The sequence below is a fragment of the Sciurus carolinensis genome, chromosome 5 (assembly GCF_902686445.1).
Source record: "Sciurus carolinensis chromosome 5, mSciCar1.2, whole genome shotgun sequence".
Taxonomy (NCBI): Eukaryota; Metazoa; Chordata; class Mammalia; order Rodentia; family Sciuridae; genus Sciurus; species Sciurus carolinensis.
This window is the reverse complement of record NC_062217.1, coordinates 14900368-14923926: the sequence shown is the minus strand read 5'-3', so window position 1 is coordinate 14923926 and position 23559 is coordinate 14900368. Positions and strand designations below refer to the sequence as shown.

Sequence of the window (23559 nt, the reverse complement as noted above, 5' to 3'; positions counted from 1 at the left end):
AACAAAAACAGTGTATACTATTTATTTGAACAGTGACAAGAAAAGAAATGCTCTTTTGTGATGTCCCTCTTTCCACCACATGGACTAAGGCCAATCCTCTGTTGGATCAGAGATTATATACTTGGTACCCACAGTATATCTACTCGAACACACAGCAGTCAGAACTAACACATTACAGCCCTCTTTCCCCCACAGGAAACCCTGAGCAACTATGAACAGGACATTCCAAGCAACCACCAGGGTTGACACATGGACGAGAAGGCAGAAAAGGGATCTGATGTACAAGAGGAACTTGACCCAATGGTGGTGGCTCTGAATATGCAGGTAGAGGGTCATGGGGCCAAGAAATACAGGTAGCTTCACAGGGAAATTAGGTGCTTCCCTCAGTGCACAGCCAGCAAGAAAGTAGTAATCTCCATTTCACAACCACAAGAAACCAAATTCTGCCAAAAATCCAAATAAGCAAAAAGTAGTATCCTCCTATGGTCTCCAGTAAGAAACATGGCCCTGCTGAACCCTTGATTTTTTAGCCAGTGAGACTCTTATCAGATTTCCAACTCACAGAAATATAACATGGGTTTTTAAACACCAAACTATTAATTGTATGCTGTGTGAATTTCACCTGAAATTTTTTACAGACTGCATTTTGATTCATTGAACACAAATGTTTCTATGGCTGTACACAATGTAGATTCATAGCATTCATGTGATCATACATGCACAAAAGGTAATGATTGAATTTTTTTCAAAAAATAGGGAACTATATTGCTAGCAATGTGCTTTGTAGTAAGATACTAAAGAGTAGCTTAACAATACCAAAAAAAAATCACATTTTATTGTGTCCTATAAACTCCCAAGTGTCTTGTGTTTATATTAGAGTCCATGGCACAACTGAATTACATAAAGTTAATTATAATTAAAAGAATTCTGGAGCCTACCTTAGAGAATCTGATAGCATGGGCATGCTGGGCAGTCTCCAACTGAGACTTGGTAAGCTGCAGCTGCTCCTTCAACATGTCCACCTCCTTCTGGAGCTTGTCGGTCTGCACCTTTGTTTTATACTCTGTTGCAATGGAAAATCTTGTTAAAACACCATCTCTTATAAAACTCATCTGAAAACTTATAGGGCACAGTCCTACAGATATAACAAAGGAAACTGCTCTTACTTGGGATTTTATTACTTGTTGCATGCTGTGAGCTCAGTTTTGCTCCTTAGTGTTTATTTGGAGCCCTTCATATGATTGGACAAAGAGTTATTTTTAGCAGATTCTTTCAGCCACCACACTGAGGTTGGATTATCCTACAGAGACAGTGCGAGAGCCCTGTTCATGGAGCAGTAAAGCTGACAAGGAATAATCCCAGCCACTTTGACCCAATGGCACTCTGGGCTCCTCTTAAAGATGCCTGTCTCAATCAAAGGAAAACAAGGGCTTTCCCTGCAAGTGCCACCATGCTGAAGTCACTATGGCCACTGTCCTTCCAGCTCCCACTGAACTCTCCTGAAGACCCATCAGTGCTAATATAAGCAGAGGGCTGGCATTCAGAATGCAAACTCAGGCAGCACCCTGTCACTAGGGCAGAAGCGAGAAACTGAAAAGTTGTAAAAAGAAGTAACAAGTGAAGGGAAGAATACTTATGTACATGTACTTACATGAAGATGTACACATGACTGAATGGATATACATGTGTCTGTGAGTGTAGACATGAAAGGTATGGAAACCAAAGTAGAAAGTCAGAATCTCAAAGATGACCTGAAGAAATAATACTCATTGCAGAGGCTGAAATACACTCTGAAACGAGTATAAGATAGAGTAAGATACTGAAACAGAAGAGAAAGAAGGTCAGTTTCACACTGAAGAATGGTAGGTTAATTAAAATATTTCATCTTTCCCATTTTTCCAATATACTGTTATATCCTATCAGTGGTCTCTTTATCTTATAAATGGAATTTTATTTTGTTTCTGTAAAGCTTAGCTATTTCCTAAACAAATCTATTTACCTGCTGTGGGCAGAAATGGAAACAGATTGGCCCAAAATGAAGGAGTAACAAGGTTAAGTAACATATCTAGATACTGAAAACACTTAAGATTGTAGTAAGCATTTCTGTGGGTTACTGCAGCAGAACGCTTTGGTCTGCTCATGGAGAAAGAGACCCTACATTCTTTGCTTTCGAGAACATTTAAATTGTAGGAAACCTGGGTTCTTGGTAAGTCATAGAATCCTTCCTCTCTCCTGCATCCTCATCTCCCCCTCTACATTCTAGTTAGTTCCCATCAGCACCCAAACACAGTACCTCCCACACCTAATGAAACAAAATCTTCACCTTGGTCCCAAATGTTGGTCCAGATGATGCTTCATGTGTTCCTCTCAGCAAATGATATTGAAATCAACCCCTGTATTCAATAGGACCACTTCACGACTCTCAGTTCAGTTCACTGATCTCTGGCTTTTGTGTCCACCAATTCAAGGTCACCAACAACTGTCTTGACAACAATGGTCCATTTTCCATCTGTATCTTACTCTGTGCCTTGAGAACTTTCGATATACCTGACCATTGCCTCCTTCTTGAAATACTTTTTCCTTTGGTTTCCATAATACCACCCAGGTTTCCCTCCTGCCCGTAGGTGCTATTTCTCATTCTCCACCTGTTCTTCCTACTTGGGGGCTGGCCTGGGTCTTCTGATCTCTATCTAGATGATGTTAGCCAGCCAAGTCTCCAGTGACTCCCAGAGTCCTATGTCCAGTCTGGGTCTTTCTCTACCTGGACATGCAGATCTTCAGAATACCATCTGCATGTCCACTGCCTGTGTGATATAAACATACTCACAGACAACACAAACTTTCCAGTCTCTTCCCCTGGTCTCAGAACACTTCCTACCTCCAGAACTCCATCACAGTACATATCATCACTGTTTACCCAAACATGAGGACAAAAAAACAGGATCATCTTTCCTTCTTCTCTTGCTCTCATGCTGAGTCACAGCTCTGTAGCTTCTGTGTCCAAACATTTCCTTTATGTTTTTATCTCTTCTTCTGCCCTGGGACATCCCACCTGGGCAGTTGTGCACTCCTGCTTTCTGCTTCCACTGTTGCTCCTACAAACTATCCTCTATCCACAGATAGAGGCGTCACTTTAAGGTACAAATGAGATTATGACCCTTCCCTCCTTAAAATCCTCCAGTGGCTTCCCACTACACTTATAAAGACATCCACATTCCAAACAGGGCCTTCACAGCCTCCTGAGGTCTGGCCTCTGCCCCTCCAGGTTCACCACATGCTGCTACCTTTCTCACTCCTCCAGCCTCCTTTCTGTTCCTCAAACACACTCCTGCCCCTTACGTTCAGTGTTCCCTATGCCTGGGATACTCTCCTCTGATTCTCACCAGGTGTCTGGAACCTCTTCATCATTCTGGTCCCTGATTAGATATGGCCTCCTCAGCAAGGCCTTTGCTGACCACCCGGCCACTCTCTCCCCCATGCTCCTGGTTTATTACCCTCATTTCACTTGTCATCACTTGAAAAGAATTTCCTCTTTTATTTGATTCCTCAGCCCCTCCTTTAGAACACAGATTCAAGAGAGCAGGACTCCTCTGTTGGGCTTCTGGTTGTATTCTCAGCACCTAGGGTACTGCACGCATACAGCAGGGGCTCAATATTTACTTACTGAATCAACAAAGATGATGAGTTTTTCTTTTTAAAGGATCAAGAAATGTGCTGGACCATGTCTCACTGAGGAAAGAAAACGGGGAGGAGCAGAAAGAAAATAGCTGTGAAATAGCGCTCACTCCTTACCAAGGTGAGATTCCTCAGGGTGGCGGCGTTGAATGTGACTTTGTAGATAAGCTTGGTTCATGAAGGCCTTGTCACAGAAATGGCACTGAAAAGGAGAAAGCACAAGTCCATATGTCTGTAACCAGTCTTTTCACCTAATTGCAGTTAAAATTCAGATCCAAAGCTCTTGGGGGCTTTCTCCCAGAAACACCATCCTGGCAAGTACACTAAAAGCATGTAAAAAGACAAATGTAAATACCAGTGCATCCTTCCCAAACTGAACACTAGTTAGTGAAGACTATCTCTTGACAGTTAAAATTGTTCTTTTGGAGCTTTATGGAACTCCTGATGAAGTTCCCATTAGCATAATGGTTTCCACCCAGTTGTCACCAACTTGTTCATGACATGCCAGTCATGGTGGCCTCCTTTCTGTCCCTCAAGCATGCCAACTCAGAGCCTTTGCATTCACTGTTCCCCCTGTCCTGCCTTCTCCTGGACTTCCTATGGCTGGTGCCTTCTTGACACTTAAGATGTCACTCCTTGAGCATTTTCTACCCTGGGAACATCTCATCCTCAACAAGGCCTTCCCTGAAGATCCTCTTGCCAGTCTCTGTCACCCTGAATTGTCTTGTTTTCATCACCATACATCTCACCAGTTAATATTTTCACCTTTATTTATTTCGCTGTGGCTTGTTTCCTGTTCATTCCCTCCAGGTTCTAGAATGTAGCTTCCCAGATCAAGTCTTTCTTATTCATGGCTTTATCCTCTGAGTGCAGCATTAACACAATCGAACAATGTTTGGAAATGTTTGATCTATTAAAATGAATTTCCTAAGGGGAAAAAAGTCAATTCCACCAATAATCTCCAATTTTCTATTTTTACACTGATTCACATTTTAGGCAAAAATTTAGCTTGTTTCATTTATATCCTCATCCCTGGATTACACTGAAGTGAATTATGAAATTCACAAATATCATTTGTGAATATTTCAGAATATGTCTTTAAAAGATGTGGACTTTCTTTTAATCATAATACCATCATTCTAATATCATAATGGCAATTATAATACCATTACTCCACCTTTCAAAATGTGAAAACAAAGGACTTAATATCAATAAATACCCAACACCCCCCCCACTTCACATATTGTCTGAGAAAAAAAATCTTAGTTTATTTTGAAGTAGGATCCAAATAAGGTCCATTCCTGCAATTGGTTATCATGCTTCTTGACTGTCTTTTAGTCTACAGGCTCCCCTCCCTCTCTCCCTTTTTCGCTGCTATTCTTTTGCTAAAGCAACCAAACAGTGGTCCTGCAGAGTTCCTCTCCATCTGGACTTTGCTGTTTTCCTCCCTGTTGTGCCACGTAACATGTTGTTCTGTTCACTAGGTCACCTTACTCTTAATTAGTCCAGCTGCATCTGGACTTCAGAGTTTGGTTTTCCAAAACACTATCATTCTGGTATATATCTCAGCATTGCTGAGAACCTTTAAAGCATCTTTTTCAGACTTCTCTACTCATGATAAGTGCTGTAGTTCACCCACAGGACTTGAGGGACTGTTCACATAGACTACAATGTAAATACTGGCTCTAGGCCTGCACACTACACTAGACAAAGGAAAAGAGAAGGAAGCCATGCCTCCCTCACTCTCTTGACATGCCTGCCAGAAGGTGTCCTAACCGTACCACAGTCTTTCCAACTCCCCCACCCTATTCCCTTAGGCAACAGAAAACCAGGACATGGAATATTCCATCAATGCCACTCCATGTGCACTCACAGAACGTTTCAGCAGGGTTGCCAAGCATGGGTAAGACAAAAGAAATGGTATAGTAATGTTGGGGAGGAGACTAACACACCACCCCAACAAAAGGAGTAGGGATGAAGGAGAAGGAAGGAGGTATGGGAGGGAAGGAGGACAAGAAAGAGAACCAAGAAAAAACATGGAATGCAAAGAAAAAGATTTCTGGTGGGGGAGGGTTATAAACCCCAGGAGGAACCAAAAGACATTCTTTGAAATTTCTTCATTCCCACCACAGGACACAGAACACAAGGGGGGAGCATACATACTATAAAAACAAGATGACATTTGATAAAATAGAATAAGTTGAAAAAAGAAAGATAAAAACATACAAAAAGCAAAATCAGAACCAAAACATCATTATAGAAAAAAAAAAAAAAAAAGGGAATAATGACATTGTTGAAATAGAATTGCTCACTGAAGGAAAGGCTGGGATCAGTAATCATGGCAAATGCAGATCAAAGGACAGAGACTAAACCAATCAGACAGAAGTTAACTTCAGACAAAAGAACTGACAAAGCCAATACGACCTCAATAACTGATTTTCCAGAAATAGAGGACCCAAAAATGAAACAAAATTCAAAGACGAATGCAAGAGAATGTCCCTGAAATAAAATAAAGGCCAAAATTTGCAGACAGAATGCTCAGTACCAAGATATACCTTATTACTAGGCTTTGATAGAAAGAAGGAATTTGTCAGTTCTCAGGCAGAAAAAGCAAATCAGTCGCAAGAAGGGAAAATGGAGGCCAGTCCATTTTCTCACAGCTCTGTCTACTGCCAGGAGACAAAGGAACCACATCTACAAAGTTCAGACGGAAAGTGTAACCTAAGAATATTCCACCCAGTCAAGAATATATCTTTCAATTTTGGAAGAATTGAGGGAATTCAGCACTCATAGATCCTTGGGTAAGAAAAACCATTTGGACGGTCCTATCCATGAAGAAAGGGATCAAACTAAAGAATTCAAGAATGGAAGTGTTTACTAAAAAAAATAGTACGAAAGTACAGTTGAGTGAGAAATGGGAATGTTACAACTTGGAAAGTGTAACTCAAAATCAGGAGAGAAGAACTAACCAACAGTGTGACTATTTGGAGATCAGCCCTTTAAGGAAATGATTAAGGTTAAATAAGGACATAGGGTGGGTGGGGCCCTGGTAAGACAGGACTGGTGTCTTTCTAAGAGGAAGGGACGGCAGAGATCTCCATACATACACAAAAGGCTGTGTGAGGACACAGTGAGAAGGTGGCCATGTGCGAGCCAGGAAGAGAGGTATTACCAGAACCAACCCCACTGAGACCTTGATCTTGATCTTGGGCTTTCGACTTCCCAAACTTTGTATATTTTTGTTGTTTAAGCCACCTAATCTGTGGTATTTTTTTTTTTAAATATTCTTTTTTAGTTGTAGACGGACACAATACTTTTTTTTTTTTTTTAATTATTTAATGTGGTGCTGAGGCTCAAACAGTGCCTCACACATGCTAAGCAAGCATTATTTTTTATAATAAAATGTTGAGGGAAAAAGATCCTACACATTGCTATTATTGACCCCCTTATTACCTTTAAGCCACATACAACACAATCGGAAAAGTTAAACCTTCAAAAAGCAGAGGTCCTGGGGCTGGGGTTGTAACTCAGTGATAGAGCCCTTGCCCAGCACATGTGAGGCACTGGGTTTGAGTCTCAGCCCACATAAAATATTGTGTCCATCTACAACTTAAAACAACAACAAAAACAGACATCCTTAAATTTTTCCAGCCTTTACTACTGATTCGTGTGATTTCTTGAAGCAAAGAGAAATGGAGACAAGGACAAGTGATATGAGAATGAGATCACACTTTCCGAGACGTGAAACTGACAACAGAGTTCGCTCCATGCCTTTGTCAGGACTGAGTTCAGACACTGGATTGTCTGCCTAAGGGGATGAAGACAACTGGCAGCCCTGATTTTTCACATTTTGTAAAAATCAATTCTGGTAACTGTTTTGCACCAGAACACTTTTCCCAACGACCCCAGGTTTTAACTAAAATAGTAACACGTGACTATAGGCCAGGCACCGTCATCCGAGCCCCATTAATAAGCCTTGTGAGGTTCCGTAGCTGTTCCCACTCAATGGACTAGAGACCAAGGCACACGGAAGTTAAGCAACTAGTCAGGGCCTAGCAACTGAACGAGGAGTAGAGATGGGATGTGAATCCACTTAAACCCCAGACGGCTTCCTCCCAGTCACCGTCTGCACAGGCAGGAGCGCTGCAGCCATTGGGCAGCCTGACCCGGAAGAGCAGCTGCACACTTCCGGGTTCACGTTCGAGTCGTTCACGTGCCAGGTCACGTGAACCAGGCCGCAGGATGGAATCTGTCCACCAGTAAAACACTATCCACACCCGCTCTTTCATCTCTCTAATGCCTGGTGGACGCCTAACTTAAGGAATGCTTTACAGTCTGAAACTACGTACTGGGGCCTTCGACAACTCTCACTGGGGTTTGGGATGTAGCTCAGTGTTCGCCTAACAGGCCCATGGTTCTGAGTTTGATCCCCAGCACCTGAAAGAAAATAAAAGCTGCCAAATCTATCTGGACCTACATTTCTTCTTGAGGCCTGGGGATGCACAGTCTGTGCATGGACAGACCCATTCACCTCTCATTTTCCTGTAGAACATTGTTTCTCTGTGCAACTTCCCTGACAACAGGCATCAGAAAGGTGCGATCTGTCTCCCTAACAAGGAGGATTCCTCACTCCACACCTCTGGAATCAGAATATCTAAGGTAGGGCCTGACAGGTAAGTCTAAGACCATGGGAAGAGAGTAGGGTGAATTGGAAAGTACAAGGTCACCAAACCACATCTTCCAAGGAAAGCTAAATGCTACAGACACCAAACCAAAAGGGTATGCAGGCCAAATTCAACCTATGAGGTGACAGTCTGCAACTGCAGCTTTAAAAGATTATCATTTTCATGCTCAAAATGGTTAAAAATAAAAGACATATATATATATATATATGTGTGTGTGTGTGTGTGTGTGTAATATATATTAGTAATACTTAGTAATATATATATACTTAGTGTGTATATATATACATATATATATGTATATATATATATATATACTTAGTAATACATATAGTGTGATACACACACACACACACTTATTTGGTCCTAATTAAAATATGTTTGCTATCGCCAGATAACTCCAGGTTAGTGCTTGGAGGCATGGCTGATGCTCACATTTCAGATAACAGCAGCATAAATGGTTCCTGATTATGGTGCCCAATACATGCCTGCTTCTTTATACCATTATAATACACTGCTGAGAGTGGTTGGGGAGTGAGTCAGGATTCAAACAACAGATCTGTCAGCCCCCAAAACCAAGGCTATTTAATCTACAGGACTAGGATTTTAAAATTAGAAACTTAATAGATTATTTCTTAGAATGAAGAAGTAGGAGGTCAAGGAGTCCTATTTATTGCACAAAGACTTTGCTTAGAAGTAATTAGGGTCCCTTTAAAGCTAAGAAGGCATAAAAGAATGCTACATAACCTAGAGTCAAATTTCCCCATTAAACAAACAATTATAAGATTTTTTTGTAAATGATTTAAGTTTTTATCCTCTAAAACCATTTGAATTTTCCTAAAAAGACAGTTATGTGTCTATGTGATATGTGTATTTATATATGTATATGCATATGTGAATTTGATATGTAGATAAATTATATAAGCTTCTATTTGGAAGGAGTCTCCTTCAGGAAAAAAAAAAAAAAGTAACACGATGAATTAAGAAAACCAAAGGGCTATGTACTATTCCTAGACAGAAATCTAATACTCTTTCCTTAACAACACCAAGATTAGAATATATTGAATTATGTTCAGTACACTTAGTTTAAGAATGTAGTTTATTATGTAAAACACCTAAGTGTCTTTTAAAAAATTCCATCCAATAGGTGGGTGTGGTGGCCCACACCTGTAATCCCAGCTACTTAGGTGGCTGCAGCAGGAGGATCACAAATTCAAGGCCAGCTTAGGCAACTTAGGAATTTAGGCTAAAAATAAGAGTATATTTCAAAATTTTAAAAATGGCTGAGGATATAGCTCAGTGGCAGAATGCCACTGGGTTCAATCCCCAGTACTGTAAAAAAAATTCTCTCCAAAATGATTTAAAAAATGAAAAACATTTTGTGTAAAGGAATTAACATGAGAACTCATTTTACTAAAAGTAGGATGGACACTCTCTATTCTTAATTTTTTGGGGGTGCTTCTCTAAATTAATGGCTGGGCATAGTGGATAAAAGAACCAATATTTCCACCTGTGCCTATCCAGAGATAGACCCTATTACATCCTTCTCTTATTTAATTTCCAAGGCTACCACTTTACCCATGAAGAAATCAAAGCTCAGACACATTAAGTTGCAGTACTATCAATTTCCATTTTAATTCATGTCCCTTTCACTATAAATTATATGCTTTTTCTACTTCCCAACACTCATCTCCATTCCAAGGGGTTGTATAATTGGAAGCAGGGACACAAACTCGCTGACAGATACCCGCTTCAGTTGCTGTTGACATGGAGAGCAATCAGCAAAAAGTCTTTAAATCTGTCATTTTTAAATTTGAAGAAATAATTTGATAGATCAGTGTACACACTAGCCTTTACCATAGTTAACTTTCCCAGTTGTTGGAAGGTCTCTATTAAATACAATTCATGCATGGGGAAATAGCTCAGTGGTAGAGTGCTTGCCTAGCTTGCATGAAATCCTAGCCTCAGCCCTCAGCACTGCAAAATTAAAAATAAAAATAAATAAATACAAATTCATAAGTGCATAGTAGACAAATAACTAAGCAAAATCAATGTCTTTCTCTAATTTTATTACCAGTCAAATATTCCTACCTTAAGAACCTGGAGTTACAATGATTATACCACTGGGAGACCCCAGCCAGCTTATATGCCCACTATTCCAAGTCCTCTACCACCCCATCCTGAATCACTGACTCCTGTAGTACCTGCTCTGTAGCTTCTGTCTTCTTGGCCCCCACTAATCACTAAGCTCCTAAAAGAGATCTGAGGATTCAGAGACCACACATAATCACAGTTCAGTGCTGCGGAAGCTAGGCAGAGAGTGCCATCCACACTTCAGATGCCCCTCATGCTCCACATGCTTCATCTCATGCAGAACAGCCCTAAAAGGTAGCTACTACTGATGGCCTCAGTTTCCAGATGAGAATGAGGTTTAGAAGTTAAACGACTTGATATATACCTAAGCAATACTAAATACACCATGTTCTCTGCCCTGCATCCAGTGATCCAACATTCACCTGTTTCAGCTCCATTTCTAAATCCACTGAAGCCTTTTAAAGCATATTTAGCCAAAATCACTAGACAGTAGGTATGAAATCAATCTTGTTTATGTTGCTTATTTTGATACCTTTATCAAACAACAACCTTCAACCAGGGTTCAGGCTGAGCATCCCTAATCCAAAAACCTGAAATGCTCCAAATCTGAAAATTTTGTGTGTGGACATGACTCTACAAGTAGAAAATTCCACACCTGAACTCCATGTGACAGGTTGCAGTCAAAATGCAGGCACACTAAAAATACTGTATAAAATTACTTTCAGCCTACACATATAAACTATCCAGGAAACATAAATTAATTTTGTATTTAGACCTGAGTCTCATCCTCGAGATAGGTCAGTATGTATATGTACATATTCCAGAATTCAGAAAACAAAAACAAATTTCTGGTCTTAAGCATTTCAGAGAAGTGATGTTCAACCTGTACAAAGATTTCTGTTACACTCAAAATGGCAATATTTACTTTGGGCTCAATATCTAACCCTTAACTGTTGGAGATTGAGATTAGAAGTATATAAATGTTTAATTCTTAAATACTGTGAATTATGTCAGTGAATGTTCTTGTTCTGAAAAATTTAGGAGTCTACAACTTATTGTGAACAGTTCAAAAGTAATAATATAGAAAGAGATGAGAAAATATAGCAAATATGGAAAAATGTTAATAACTGGTGACTGGGTGAAGTGTATATCAAAGTTCTTTGTATTATTCTGTCAATTTGAGAATATTTCAAAAAAATTTTAATAAGAAAAAATATCATAAATGGTCCAATTCCAGGCCAATTTGGGGACTGACCTCAACAGCAATTTGTGCATGGTTGATTTTTCTTGACATGATAGGAAGAAACAGGTTCAACAACCAGCAATTAGATGATTTCAATAAAGCACTGCAGACGCTAGTTATTTAATTAATTCCCTGGCCGGCTGCAGAAGGTAACAAACCATGTTCTCTATTGGTTTAAATGCCTGCTTTTGGCTTAAATATGCTGTCTTCTGAGTTATGGTACAAATCTTTAAAAAGAAAGAAGGGTTCCATAGGACAGAGCTCTTAAATGGGGACCGGGTTGTTTTAGGTTATGACTGTGACCACAGCACAGCTTCCCACCTGGTAATAGCTGGCTTTGGCCTCGATCATCAGCTGCTGAGTGGAGATCATCTTCTTCCTGCGTTTACACTCCTCCTTCAGAAGCTTGATCTCGCCTGCCTGCTTGGTGAGCAGCTGCTTGCTCTGCTCACAGTCACCCAGGCTCTGGTGCAGCCGCTCCTCCAGGCTGTGCAACTGCGAGGTGAGGAACTCCTGCGAGTGCATCAGGTACTCAATGGTGAGCTGCGCCAGGCGGATGAGCTTCAGCAGCACCCGGGTCCACCCCCGACTGGCAGTGTGGGCATTTCTCGTCCTCCAGTTTGCAGAAAGTTATGTTCATGATGTTCTCCTGCAGCGTTAGCACGTCCACGGCCCCTGCCACCTTGTCCACGTCGATGGCGCTCAGCCGCCGCCAGTCCACGCTCTCCAGTCGCGGCCGGAACTGGAAGAAGGGCATGGGGCCGGATGCCGCGCTAGGGGGCATACAGGCCATGGAGGCCGCGCCCGCAGCTGCAGAGGCAGAGGCGTCGGGCCCCTCGGGGCCGCTGGCCAGAGGGTAGTAGACGTGCTTCTGGAAGGGCTGCGAAGGAAGAGACAGTGCAGCGAAGGCAGGAGTGGGAGGCGGGCGTACAGGGGAGGTGGGAGTCCAGGAAAGTCCCCGTTGCCCCCAACCCGGAATCCCAGTACCTCAGGCTTCCCGCCTCTTACCATGCTTGCGAGCCAGTCCGCCGCTTAGGCTCGTATCAGAGGAGCGAATCGGCCTCGCCTACCTGGCCAGAGCCGCCTCCGGGGCCGCCGCCGCCACACCCTCGGGAGCCGGAGAAGACCAGGTCCCCCGCGGCGGCGGCGGCGGCGGGGGCGGCGGCGGCGGCGGCCAAGGTCTGGGCGTCCAGGACGTTGCTATGGCAGCGCCCTGCCGGACCCGGAGCAAGGGGCGCGCCTTCCAGCAGCGCGCGGTCAGCGTGCGCCTAGCGCCCTGCGGGATCAGAAAAAACCTCATGGAAAAGTCGAGTGGAGAACACTGGTCCACCCTGAGAGGGCCTTCCTAGTCGCGGGCTCCCCAGGGCACCATCCGCCCTGGTCTTTGGGGCTGGACACTCCTTGTCCCTAAGACAGGTGTAGGGAGTCACATCCCGAAACTTTTGGCCCTAACTGCCATTCTCTGGTCATCCATCCACTCCTGTCTTAGCTTGTTTTGAGATTAGAAATATCTATTCATCCTCATCTTTTACGCACAACCTCGAGGACGTGCAGCAACAAATTATGTGAAATTAAATGGCGGGAAAAGGGCAAGAGGAAAATCTGGAGTCGAAATATTTACCTTGACTATGGTTGATTGCAACGGAATACACATTCGTCGGAATTTATGGAATTACACTTAAAATTAAGGTTGCATTTTATGTGTTACACTACAATAAATTTGTTTTAAAAATTAAAACTTGTAATTAATCATATCTGTTGGCAGGCTTTTAAAATTTCTTATATCCAAGATATATTTTTAAAGGAATTTTTCTTCCTCTATGGGTTGGAAGCCTAAACATAACACTTTGAGAAAGGTACAAACCAAAAAACTCCCCAAGTTTACTTGTCTTTCGAAAAAGATAGCACTGACAAAATGCTGAAAGGTAAAAACAGATGGAGGTGTACTTCAGCCATCAAGTTTCCATCCAATTTTTACAAGGCATGGTATTTACCTTACAAACTTGTGTGGGGGGTTGCATTATTTTCTGGAGAGGCTAAATATTTCTAGCAGCGACTTGCAGACTTCAGGCCTCTCATTTTGGGGGTCCCTCTGAGGGCTGCCAGTGGTTACCACAGAGATCAATGAGCTGAGGAAAAGCCAGACATTCCTCAATCCACCGGGGAGTCCTGCTTGGACCAACCACCAGGAAAATTTTTTCTTTCCTAACAGCCAAATATGTGAACAGAAGAAAGGAAAATACAATTCAGAGTAACTGAAAGTAAAGTCATATATCAAATATTTTTAGCACTTTCCAGATGTTGTCAACTAGAAATAAATCTACAGAAAAGCAACCAGGAAACAAACATGCATTTGTATAAACCACACAACCTAATTAGAAATTAGGTTTTGGAGAAAAAGAACTATTGACGACTCACTGCAGCCTAGCTTAAAATTCCTAAAAGACATAGCTAGGTTTCAAAATTTGATTCTTCCTTTTCCTTGCTGCCTAACTTAGAATAAATCTGTTAGCCCTAGGCCCAGTTTCCCCATCTGTTGAAGGACATCCGATACCGACCTGGCAGGTCTGTAGACTGTGGGCTCCATCCACTGGCTGCAGGATCAGCAGGAACAAGGGCTGTGGTCTCACTTGCTCACCGATGTATCTCCAACACCTAGCGCAGGGTTGGCACGGAGAGGGACGTTCAGAATTGGGCATGTGAATAAAGAACCATGAATCAGGTGCTTAGTTAGGGGAGATGTCAGCTCCCCGGGCTCCTGTCCCTATTTTGTTTTTGCCTCAGGTCTATTAGAGGGATCAACCCCCTGTTCTGGACCAAGGGCCCTAAGTGGAGCGGCCCACGCGCCGCCTCTGCGGCGAGGAGCGGCGCAGGCCCGACGCATCCATCTCAGTTCGCTGCCAACCACTCTAGTCTAGGGCATCTGCGGTTCGCCACCCTTGCCCCCTTGGTGAAAGCCTGGTCACAAGATGGCCGGAAACAGGAAAGAAGGGGGCATGCTTTCCTGTTTCCTCCGCCTATCTCCCCCGCCGCCCCAGGCAGGCCCCCCAGCCCTGCACCTCGTCTTGCTTCCCCGGCGCACCGCACCGCGGGCCTGCTGAACCCGCAAAGACAAAGGCTGAGGATGCTGGGTCGAGTGGGGCCTCGGTGCCCCTCCTTGGAAAGCAAGTGGGGATTGGGGATGCGGCGGCCCAGTCAGCGGGATCCGCAGAGGCGCGGAACGCTGCTGGGAGAGGCCCTGCCGTCAAAAGCTCCAAGATGCCCTTGTCCAAGGCGGGACCCCCGCGGGCGCCTTGGCGCATCCCGGGCATCGGCTCACCCCCGCTGCGCGCTCCTGGGAGGGTACCGGGCGCTGCAGACTGGCGGAGAGTTAAACAGGACCCAGATCCCGGCTCAGGCGGGACCGTGGAGGCCGAGGAGCAAGCGGGCGGGCTCCTTCTTCCAGGTTGCAAGATGAAGCGTGTCTCGTCTGGGCAAGTCCTGCGAGGCGGGTCGCCTGGCGCCGCTCGGGGCCCTCCCAGACTCCAGGCCACCGGCGACTCAGAATCCCCCACCCCCCTCCCGCCCCCAACCCCTCTGCGTTCTGCTTCTGGCCTCTTCCTCCGCTGCCCGGCTCCTCTGGCTGCTGGGCGGGACTGCGCGCGTCTAGACCGCAGCGCTAAAATTCGCTCCTCCAATCCGGCAGCTGGGGGCAGACACGTGGTGCTGGGCGCGCTGTGTTGCTGGCGTGGGATTCTATCCCCGGGAAGGCTTTTCAAACAGAAACCAGATTCACTCCTACCCTATAGTTAGTGGTGCCCAGCTAGCTAATTTCCGAAGGGAAATGTGAATTTTCATCCGAGAGGAGATGCATTTAACCACATAAATCTGCAGATGATAAGAGCCTTGAAGAGACTGTACGTACTGAATGATGTAGAAAACGAGGCGGGTGCCAGAGCACTCCAGGATTTAAACCCAGGTCGGTTTCCGCGTGTCTTGCGGCTCTGCCCACTTTTTGGATGAGACTCCTGTATCTCTCTTGGTAGAAAGTTTAGGCGGAGTAAATGGGGAAGCTGCCCTGGGTCAGGAGTAGTGAGACTATTTTTTTAAATTTGTTCTAATTAGTTGTACTTGACAGTAGAATACATTTATACATTTTGATAGATCATACAAAAATGGAGTGTGATTTCTCATTTTTCTGATTGTACATATTGTCATGCAGTCATATATGTTCATGAGATAATGTCTGTTTCACGTTACTCTCCTTCCTACCCCCATAACCTTTCCCCTTCCTCACTCCCCTCTACCTAATATAAAGTAATTCTATTCTTCCTTATAACCCCCGCCCTTATGTGAATTAGCATCCACATATCTGAGAACACATTCAGCCTTTGTTTTCTGGCTTTGGCTTATTTCACTTAGCATGATATTCTCCAACTCCATCCATTTACCCAGGTGCTCCTGATGTGCAGCCAGGATTGCAAATACTGGAGCTATTTGAATAAGTATCAGAGACTATCAAAGGTTTTAGTTGTAAGATAATTTTTAATTTTTTCTAATTTGTTGTACATGACAGTAGAATGCATTTATACATTTGATCATATATAGAGTGTAATTTCTCATTTTTCTGGTTGTGTATATTGTAGGATCACATCAGTCATGCAATCATATATGTACATGAGGTAATAGTGTCTGTTTCACTCTATTTTCCTTCCTACCCCAATACCCTTTTCCCTCCCTTCACTCCCCTCTACCTAATATAAAGTAACTCTATTCTTCCCTGTGCCCCCCACCCTTATTGTGAATTAGCATCCACATATCAGAGAAAACATTCAGCCTTTGGTTTTTTGGGTTTGACTTATTTTGCTTAAGCATGATATTCTCCAACTCCATCCATTTACCAGCAAATGCCATAATTTCATTCTTCTGTAAAGCTGAAAAATATTCCATCATATATCTATATATCTATAGATCTCTCTCTCTCTCTCTCTCTATATATATATATATATATATATATATATATATATATATATCACATTTTCTTTATCCATTCGTCTGTTGAAGGGGCACCTAGGTTGGTTCCATAGTTTAGCTATTGTGAGTTGAGCTGCTATAAACATTGATCTGTCTGGGTCACTGTAGTGTGTTGATTTTAAGTTCTTTGGATATAAACTGAGGAGTGGGATAACTGGGTCAAAAGGTGGGTTCATTCCAAGTTTTCTGAGGAATCTCCACACGGCTTTCCATAATGGGTTGCACCATTTTGCATTCCACCAGCACTGTATAAGTGTGCCCTTTTCCCCACACTCACCAACATTGGTTGCTTGTATTCTTGATAATTGTCATTCTGAATTGAAGTGAGATGAAATCTTAGTTTTGGTTTGTATTTCTCTAATTGCTAGAGATGTTGAAACACTTTATCATAGATTTGTTGATCAATTGTATATCTTCTGTGAAGTGTGTGTTCAGTTCCTTAACCCATTTATCGATTGGGTTTTTTGTTTTTGGTGCTGTTTTTTGAGTTCTTTATATATCTTAGAAATTAATACTTTATCTGAGGTGCATGTGGTAAAGTTTTTCTTCCAACCTGTAGGCTCTCTATTCACATTTCATTGTTTCTTTTCAGAGAAGAAGCTTTTAGTTTGAATCTATTCCATTCATTGATTATTGATTTAACTTCTTGCCTTTAAGGGTCTTATTAAGGAAGAGACTATTTCTTTAACCTAACATTGGAACACATGATCTGGCAATGGAGCAAAATTCAGTATTTTAAAATAATAATATCCAGGAAGCATACATATTGGCATTTTAAACAATCATGAGGTTGACCCAGATTGAGAAATTGAGTTACTCTTTTTGCAAAATCTTAGTGTCTAGAGTAGTGAGGGAAAAGTTCTTTAGAATGGAGTAGCTGCAGATTTTTTTTACTGGACAGTATGTAAAGGTGACTGCCCCTGTGTTTCTTTCTTCCTGACTGGATCAGTTGTACCATGCACAAGTCCTCAAACATTGTAATAAATATGTATATTGAATTCATTGATTTAATTGAATTGAAATCATCACAAGGCTTAGGACAGCGGTGATGGAATTTTAAATCTGTTTAATTTTAAAATGCTTTGAATTTGAAAGAACTTTCAAGATTCCTATCAAAATTCCTAAGTACTATGGGTAAAGATTTCAGGTAGAAATTTCAGGCAATATGAGGCAGATAGGGCAGCTGCTTTGCAAAATCTAAAATCTATAGTGGTGTGTGTGTGTGTGTGTGTGTGTGTGTGTGTGTGTTGACTGGTGCTTTATTAATATTATTTGATAAAATAACAATTGAGTTACATGAATTCCCCATTCCCCACTGTCCATATATTATCCCACAGGTGTAGAATTAGGATAATAAGAGGAACAAATTAACTTCAGTGCCATACATTCTTATTTTTTTTCCTTTTGCTAATTGTTAAACTTAAAAAAAAAACTGAGGTATTTTTCTCTATGAGAACCTCACATGTTCTGTAATATTGAAGATGTAGTAAATCCTAAAAGTTATATTGGTTTTTGATGACAGATATTTCCAAAATTTTGTTGTGATTGTTTCCCACACCTGTTTAATCTGTCTTTTTTCTATAAAAAAGAAATCGTTTTCCTATAGTTTAGAGGTGTTTCCACAGGGGGCACATTAGATGACTGTGTGCAATATACATCATAACTTGGAACCTGAATGTGAGAGCCACAGGCTAAGACTGGTAGGGCAGAACCATGTTGTAAAGGGTGCCATATCAGTCTTTGAACTTCCTGCCTCTACACATCTTTGCCAGGTGATAAAACTTACTGTTTCGCAAGATACTTAATGGTGTTCTCTTTTATGTATAAAATCAAATTTAGCTGGAGCAATGGCCCAACATGCACTCCCAGCTGCTCAAGAGGCAGGGGCAGGAGGTCTGCAAGTTCAAGCTAGCCTCAGCAACTCGGCAAGGCCCTAAGCAACTTAGCAGTTCCTGTCTTAAAATTTAAAAAAATTAAAAATTTTTTTGGGGATCTGGCTTAGTGGTTAAGCACCCCTGGGTTTAATCCCAGTACCAAAAATAAATAACTAAATAAATAAATAATAAATCTAATTTGAACTGTGAATTAGACCTCTCACATCCCATGATTATTCTGGGTGATCACAGGGTCCTCTTGGGGTAATCAACTCCAGTTGTTTTCATTGCCACTCAAGAATTAAATTCTTGGAAGAGAGATTCTAATTGAATGAGTAACGTGCCTAACCAAATAGTTTGGTTAAAAGCAGCATACAAATGACATGTTCCACCAGAATTATATGAAGAACAGGACAGCAGTCTTCAAATGAAGAGACCTGCTTAGAGAAAAAAAGTAAAAAGAAAATAAATAAAATTAAAAAGAGAATGTAATGTCCATTACATTCTACTCCTTGACACATGTACACACCATATTCCCCTCTATACTTACGTTTTAGTCCATTTTGTGCTGCTACAACCAAAACACTTGAGACTGGTAATTTAAAAGAACAAAAATTTATTTTCTCACAGTTACTGGAGGCTGGGAATATAAGATCAAGGCTCCAACAGGTTTGGTTATCTAGTGAAAGGCCTGTCTCTGCTTCCAAGATGGTACCTTGATGCTGCATCCTCCAGAAAGGAGAATGTTCTGTTCTCACATGGTGAAGGGATAGGGCAGGAGAACCAGATGCTTTGTGTAGGCTTTTTGAAGTGCCTTAATCCCATTCCCAGAGCAAGAGACTTCATGTCCCAGTCACCTCTTAAAATGGAGGGGACACATCCAAACAAAGCATATGGCTAATTTTTAAAAAATCTCTTGCTAATAGAAAGTAAGTACCTCATACAAACTTATCCTACTCCAAACTGGGAGGCCACTGAACAGCACCTCCACTGTCATGTCAGATGACCCATGAGTTGGGCAATTCTGAATTATGTCGATTTTTAACCCCACTCCTTTAAATTCTGTCTTGTTTCTTTAATTTGTGGTCTCAGAGATAAATTTTTTTTTCAGAGATAAATTTAACTTCATTACTAACCCTTAAAAAGAACAGAAAGGGAGAAGGAAAAGATGGGGAAATTATTTTTATTATTTCATGACCCATTAAGAAATCAATGTAGCTGTAGCAATTCAGATGGCCAGAGAACATGGACCCACAAATGTTCAGATAGTGCATCATATAGAAGCCCACATCTAAGGGGATGTTATTCATTGTTGACATGTGCTGAATTAGTAAACTAACAGCAAGAATTATAGAGCAGAAAGATGAAAAACACTTAGGTCTTTAAAGACATAATTGAACAGAAAATCATATTGTATCTTAGGTCTGTCCTACATCTGGACTTCCAGCTAAGTGAGATGGCAAACTATTTTATTAATCCAATTTGAAGAAAAAGAAACAGTTACAACCTTAGAAAATATCAGCACAATTATATCAATAATCATTCACATATGAATTATCTAAATAAATTAAAAGCAGAGATTTTCAGAGTGGATAAAAAAACCTAAACCCATCATGTGACATCAATAAGAAAACCACTCTGTGGGCTGGGGTTGTGGCTCAGTGGTAGAGCGCGTGCTTAGCATGCGTGAAGCACTGGGTTCGATTCTCAGCACCACATGTAAATAAATGAATAAAATGAAGGTCTATCAAAATCTGAAAAAATTAAAAAAAAAAGAAACCCACATTAGCTGAGTGCCATGGCGCATGCCTGTAAATTCCAGCAACTCAGAAGGCTGAGACAGAATAGAAAGTTTGAGACCACCCTGGACAACTTAGTGAGATCCTGTCTCAAAATAAATAAAAAGGGCCAGGTGTGTAGCTTAGTAGGAGATGACTCTTGGGTTTAATCCCTAGTACCACAAAACCCAAAATAAACAAATAAAAAAAATTTATTTAAATAAAATGATCAAATAGGTATCAAAATATATGATACAAAGAAATCCACTATGATAGTTGGATACTTCAAGATCCTTCTTTTAACACCTAAGTCAAGTAGCAAGAAAACCAGTTAGCACATCATTGATCTGAATGGCACTATTGACCAACTTGATCTAGTTGACATTTATAGAATACTGTCCATCCATAACAGCAGAATACCTGTTCTCAAACACATGTGGAATATTCACCATGAGAGAACATACTGTGGGTCATCAAACATACTTTAAGAAATAAAAAAAGAATACAAAATAATCAGACTCATGCCTGTAATCCCACCTGCTTGTGATACTGAGGCAGAGAATGCAAATTTAAGGCCAACCTGAACACTTATGGACCCTGTTTCAAAATAAAAGTTAAACAGGGGCAGGTGCTATGACTCGGTGGTAGATGTCTTACCTATTATGTGCCAGGCCCTGGGATCTCTTCCCCACTACTGAAAATAATATGATTTTTTAATTTGTGAGGAATTTAAAATTTTTATTCAAAAGGTTGGATAGCTTCAATATCTAGGTCATGGCAAAATTAGGACATGTGTAATATACCTTACATTAGATTTCCCAAAAGTATAGTAAATTACACTTCCATTACAGGAAATGTATGACACAATACAAAATTAAAAGGTGGGGGAAAAGGTGACATTGGTTTCCTAAGATACCATTTACTCTTTACAACAGGGTTCATGGGTCCAGGCTGCAAGCCACAGCAGGAATTGGACCTTCCAACAGGATTCTAGGTAACCTGGTAATAAAACTAGTCCTAATGCCATTCTGGCCTGAAACACCACATTCTGCCCTTAAACAGCTAAGCGCTCTAGATATAGTCAACAGCGAGTGTTTCCATGGGGGGAAATTTTAAATAAGAAACACATGGGACAGGTCATAGAAAGTTTGCCAAGTTAAATTTTGTCCATAATTGTGTTCATTAAGTATCCAAGTGTGTGCAGTCAGCTGCTTCCTGCTATTGCCTCAGTATGGTGAAAACTATACTGACACTCCTTCAATAGATATAAAAGTTTCTATTAAAGCTGTGAGGAGGTGCCTGGAATGCATAATATAGCCAATCTTTATTCTGTTTTCATAAAGTTTTAAATTCCTTCTGTATACTTAAGGGATTTTTAACTTTGACATAATTTGTTTTGAAACTAATTTTAGTGAATATTTGCATTGAATAGTATTTCCTCCAAATTGTTAGCGCAGAGTCTCTGGGAAGTACCATATCTATACATTTACCTGAATCAAAATATGTGACCGTGCTTCTTGATCTAACAGCCTCAAAATCTGTTCTAACATTCTTTCAAAAAGTTAAAGATATAAATTAGCAAATACCTAACCCTCTTCTAGATTCCTCTTTTTTTAAATTGTAAACAAATGTGTTTCTCTGTTTGTACATGGCGTAAAGGCATACCATTTGTGTAATCATAAATTTACATAGGGGTAATGTTGTTTGATTCATTCTGTTATTTTTCCCCCTCTCCCCCCACCCTCCCACCCCTCTTTTCCCTCTATACAGTCCTTCCTTCCTCACATTCTGCCCCCTCCCTAACCCTAACTCTAACCCTAACACTAACCCTCCCACCCCCGATTCCTAACTCTTCTGTAGCAATATTCAACCAACACACCAACCCACTCCATCTGATCAGGAGTATTTGTATTCTGGTTGCCCTAGGAAGATTGAGGCTTGTCTCCTGAGAGGGGAATTATTAGTTCTCACATGCGAAGGTGGGAAAGTTTCTTCACAGATGAAGTTAGAATAAGGATAGAAAGTCAGGAGAGTTTGAGGTCTTCAGATCCTTCAAATCAATTAGTTATAAGCCTTCCTTAGTGAAAGGAACCAGGCTGAAGCAATTTCTCCCGATTCTGCCCCCTCCACACACCATTTTAACAATCTAGATCGTTAACTTCCTCCTTAGTCACTGGTGCCACGACTTAAGGGTAGTTCCCCTGCTATTAGCGCTCCTTCTCTCTCTTTCGCCCTTCAGGGCAGACACTCTGTTCGTCTGGTTATTAAAATCTCTTGTGTGAGTTCCCGTGTCCAGTGGTTTTCTGGGTGCTTTCACTTTTGTACTTGGAAGAATTGTAAATTACAGAGGGCCCGCCCCCTAAAATTTCTGATTCAGTAGGTCTGGGTGAGGACCAGAACATCTGCATTTTTACAAGTTCCCAGGCAATGTCGATATTATTGATCTAGAGATCACGTATAAAGCACGGTGCTAAGTCTTCAGAAATCTCTTAGATGTTGCTATTTCCATTAGTTGGGATCCATTGTCTTCTGATTGACTCTCCAACTTTTATAGGAAAGATTTAGAACTCAATTCACTAAAGTTTCTGTTTGGTTTTATGTGTCCTCTTTCTAAGAATTTTAGATAGGAGTTGATTTTTTTCCCCATCAAAGTCACTTGAAAGCACGAGAATATCACTGAAGTAAATTTTTGAGATTTGATTTTATGCTCATTGGAAGTTTTAGATATCAGCCCAATAACTAATTCCTCAGATGCCACTATCCCTCATGGTGCCTATACCGATTTCTGTATCAGCTGGTTTTGTTATTATTGTTCTTTGCTTATCAGTAACAGAAACTAACTGCTAATTAAGGAGGGTAGGGTTGCTGACAGGATGGTGGACAGCATACATTATCAAAGGAAAAAACTGAACAACCAGACTGTCCTCATGAAAGACAGTAGCCAGGTAAACTTTAGAATTCTCTATAACTCTCGGATAATCCAGCCCCATTCACCCTTGGATCTTTCAACTTTAGCACAAGATTTGAATTGCCGTGAGAGATGATATAATGAACCCCCATAGTGTTGGTATTGGCAAAAGGGGGTGTAGGGAAAACCCAAGATGGCTGTAGTTAGGTTCCCTTGCCAGAGTTTCCAATTGGCTATGTTTTTAGTATGTAGCCAAGGTTAAAAACACCCTGATTCAGTGTATGTACTCAAG

The 23559-nt window shown here is 41.4% G+C and overlaps 1 protein-coding gene across 1 annotated transcript in view; it reads right to left on the bottom strand.

The window, feature by feature from the left end:
- Dzip1 (DAZ interacting zinc finger protein 1) overlaps positions 1-15239 on the bottom strand; it is a 57229-nt gene extending 41990 nt beyond the window's left edge. The window contains 8 exon segments of the mRNA XM_047552403.1: positions 939-1063; positions 3793-3877; positions 12016-12267; positions 12269-12574; positions 12703-12970; positions 13689-13899; positions 14253-14349; positions 15014-15239. Coding sequence (XP_047408359.1) covers positions 939-1063; positions 3793-3877; positions 12016-12267; positions 12269-12574; positions 12703-12705 — 771 coding nt within the window. The 5' untranslated portion in view covers positions 12706-12970; positions 13689-13899; positions 14253-14349; positions 15014-15239.
- Positions 15240-23559: the final 8320 nt, after the last annotated feature.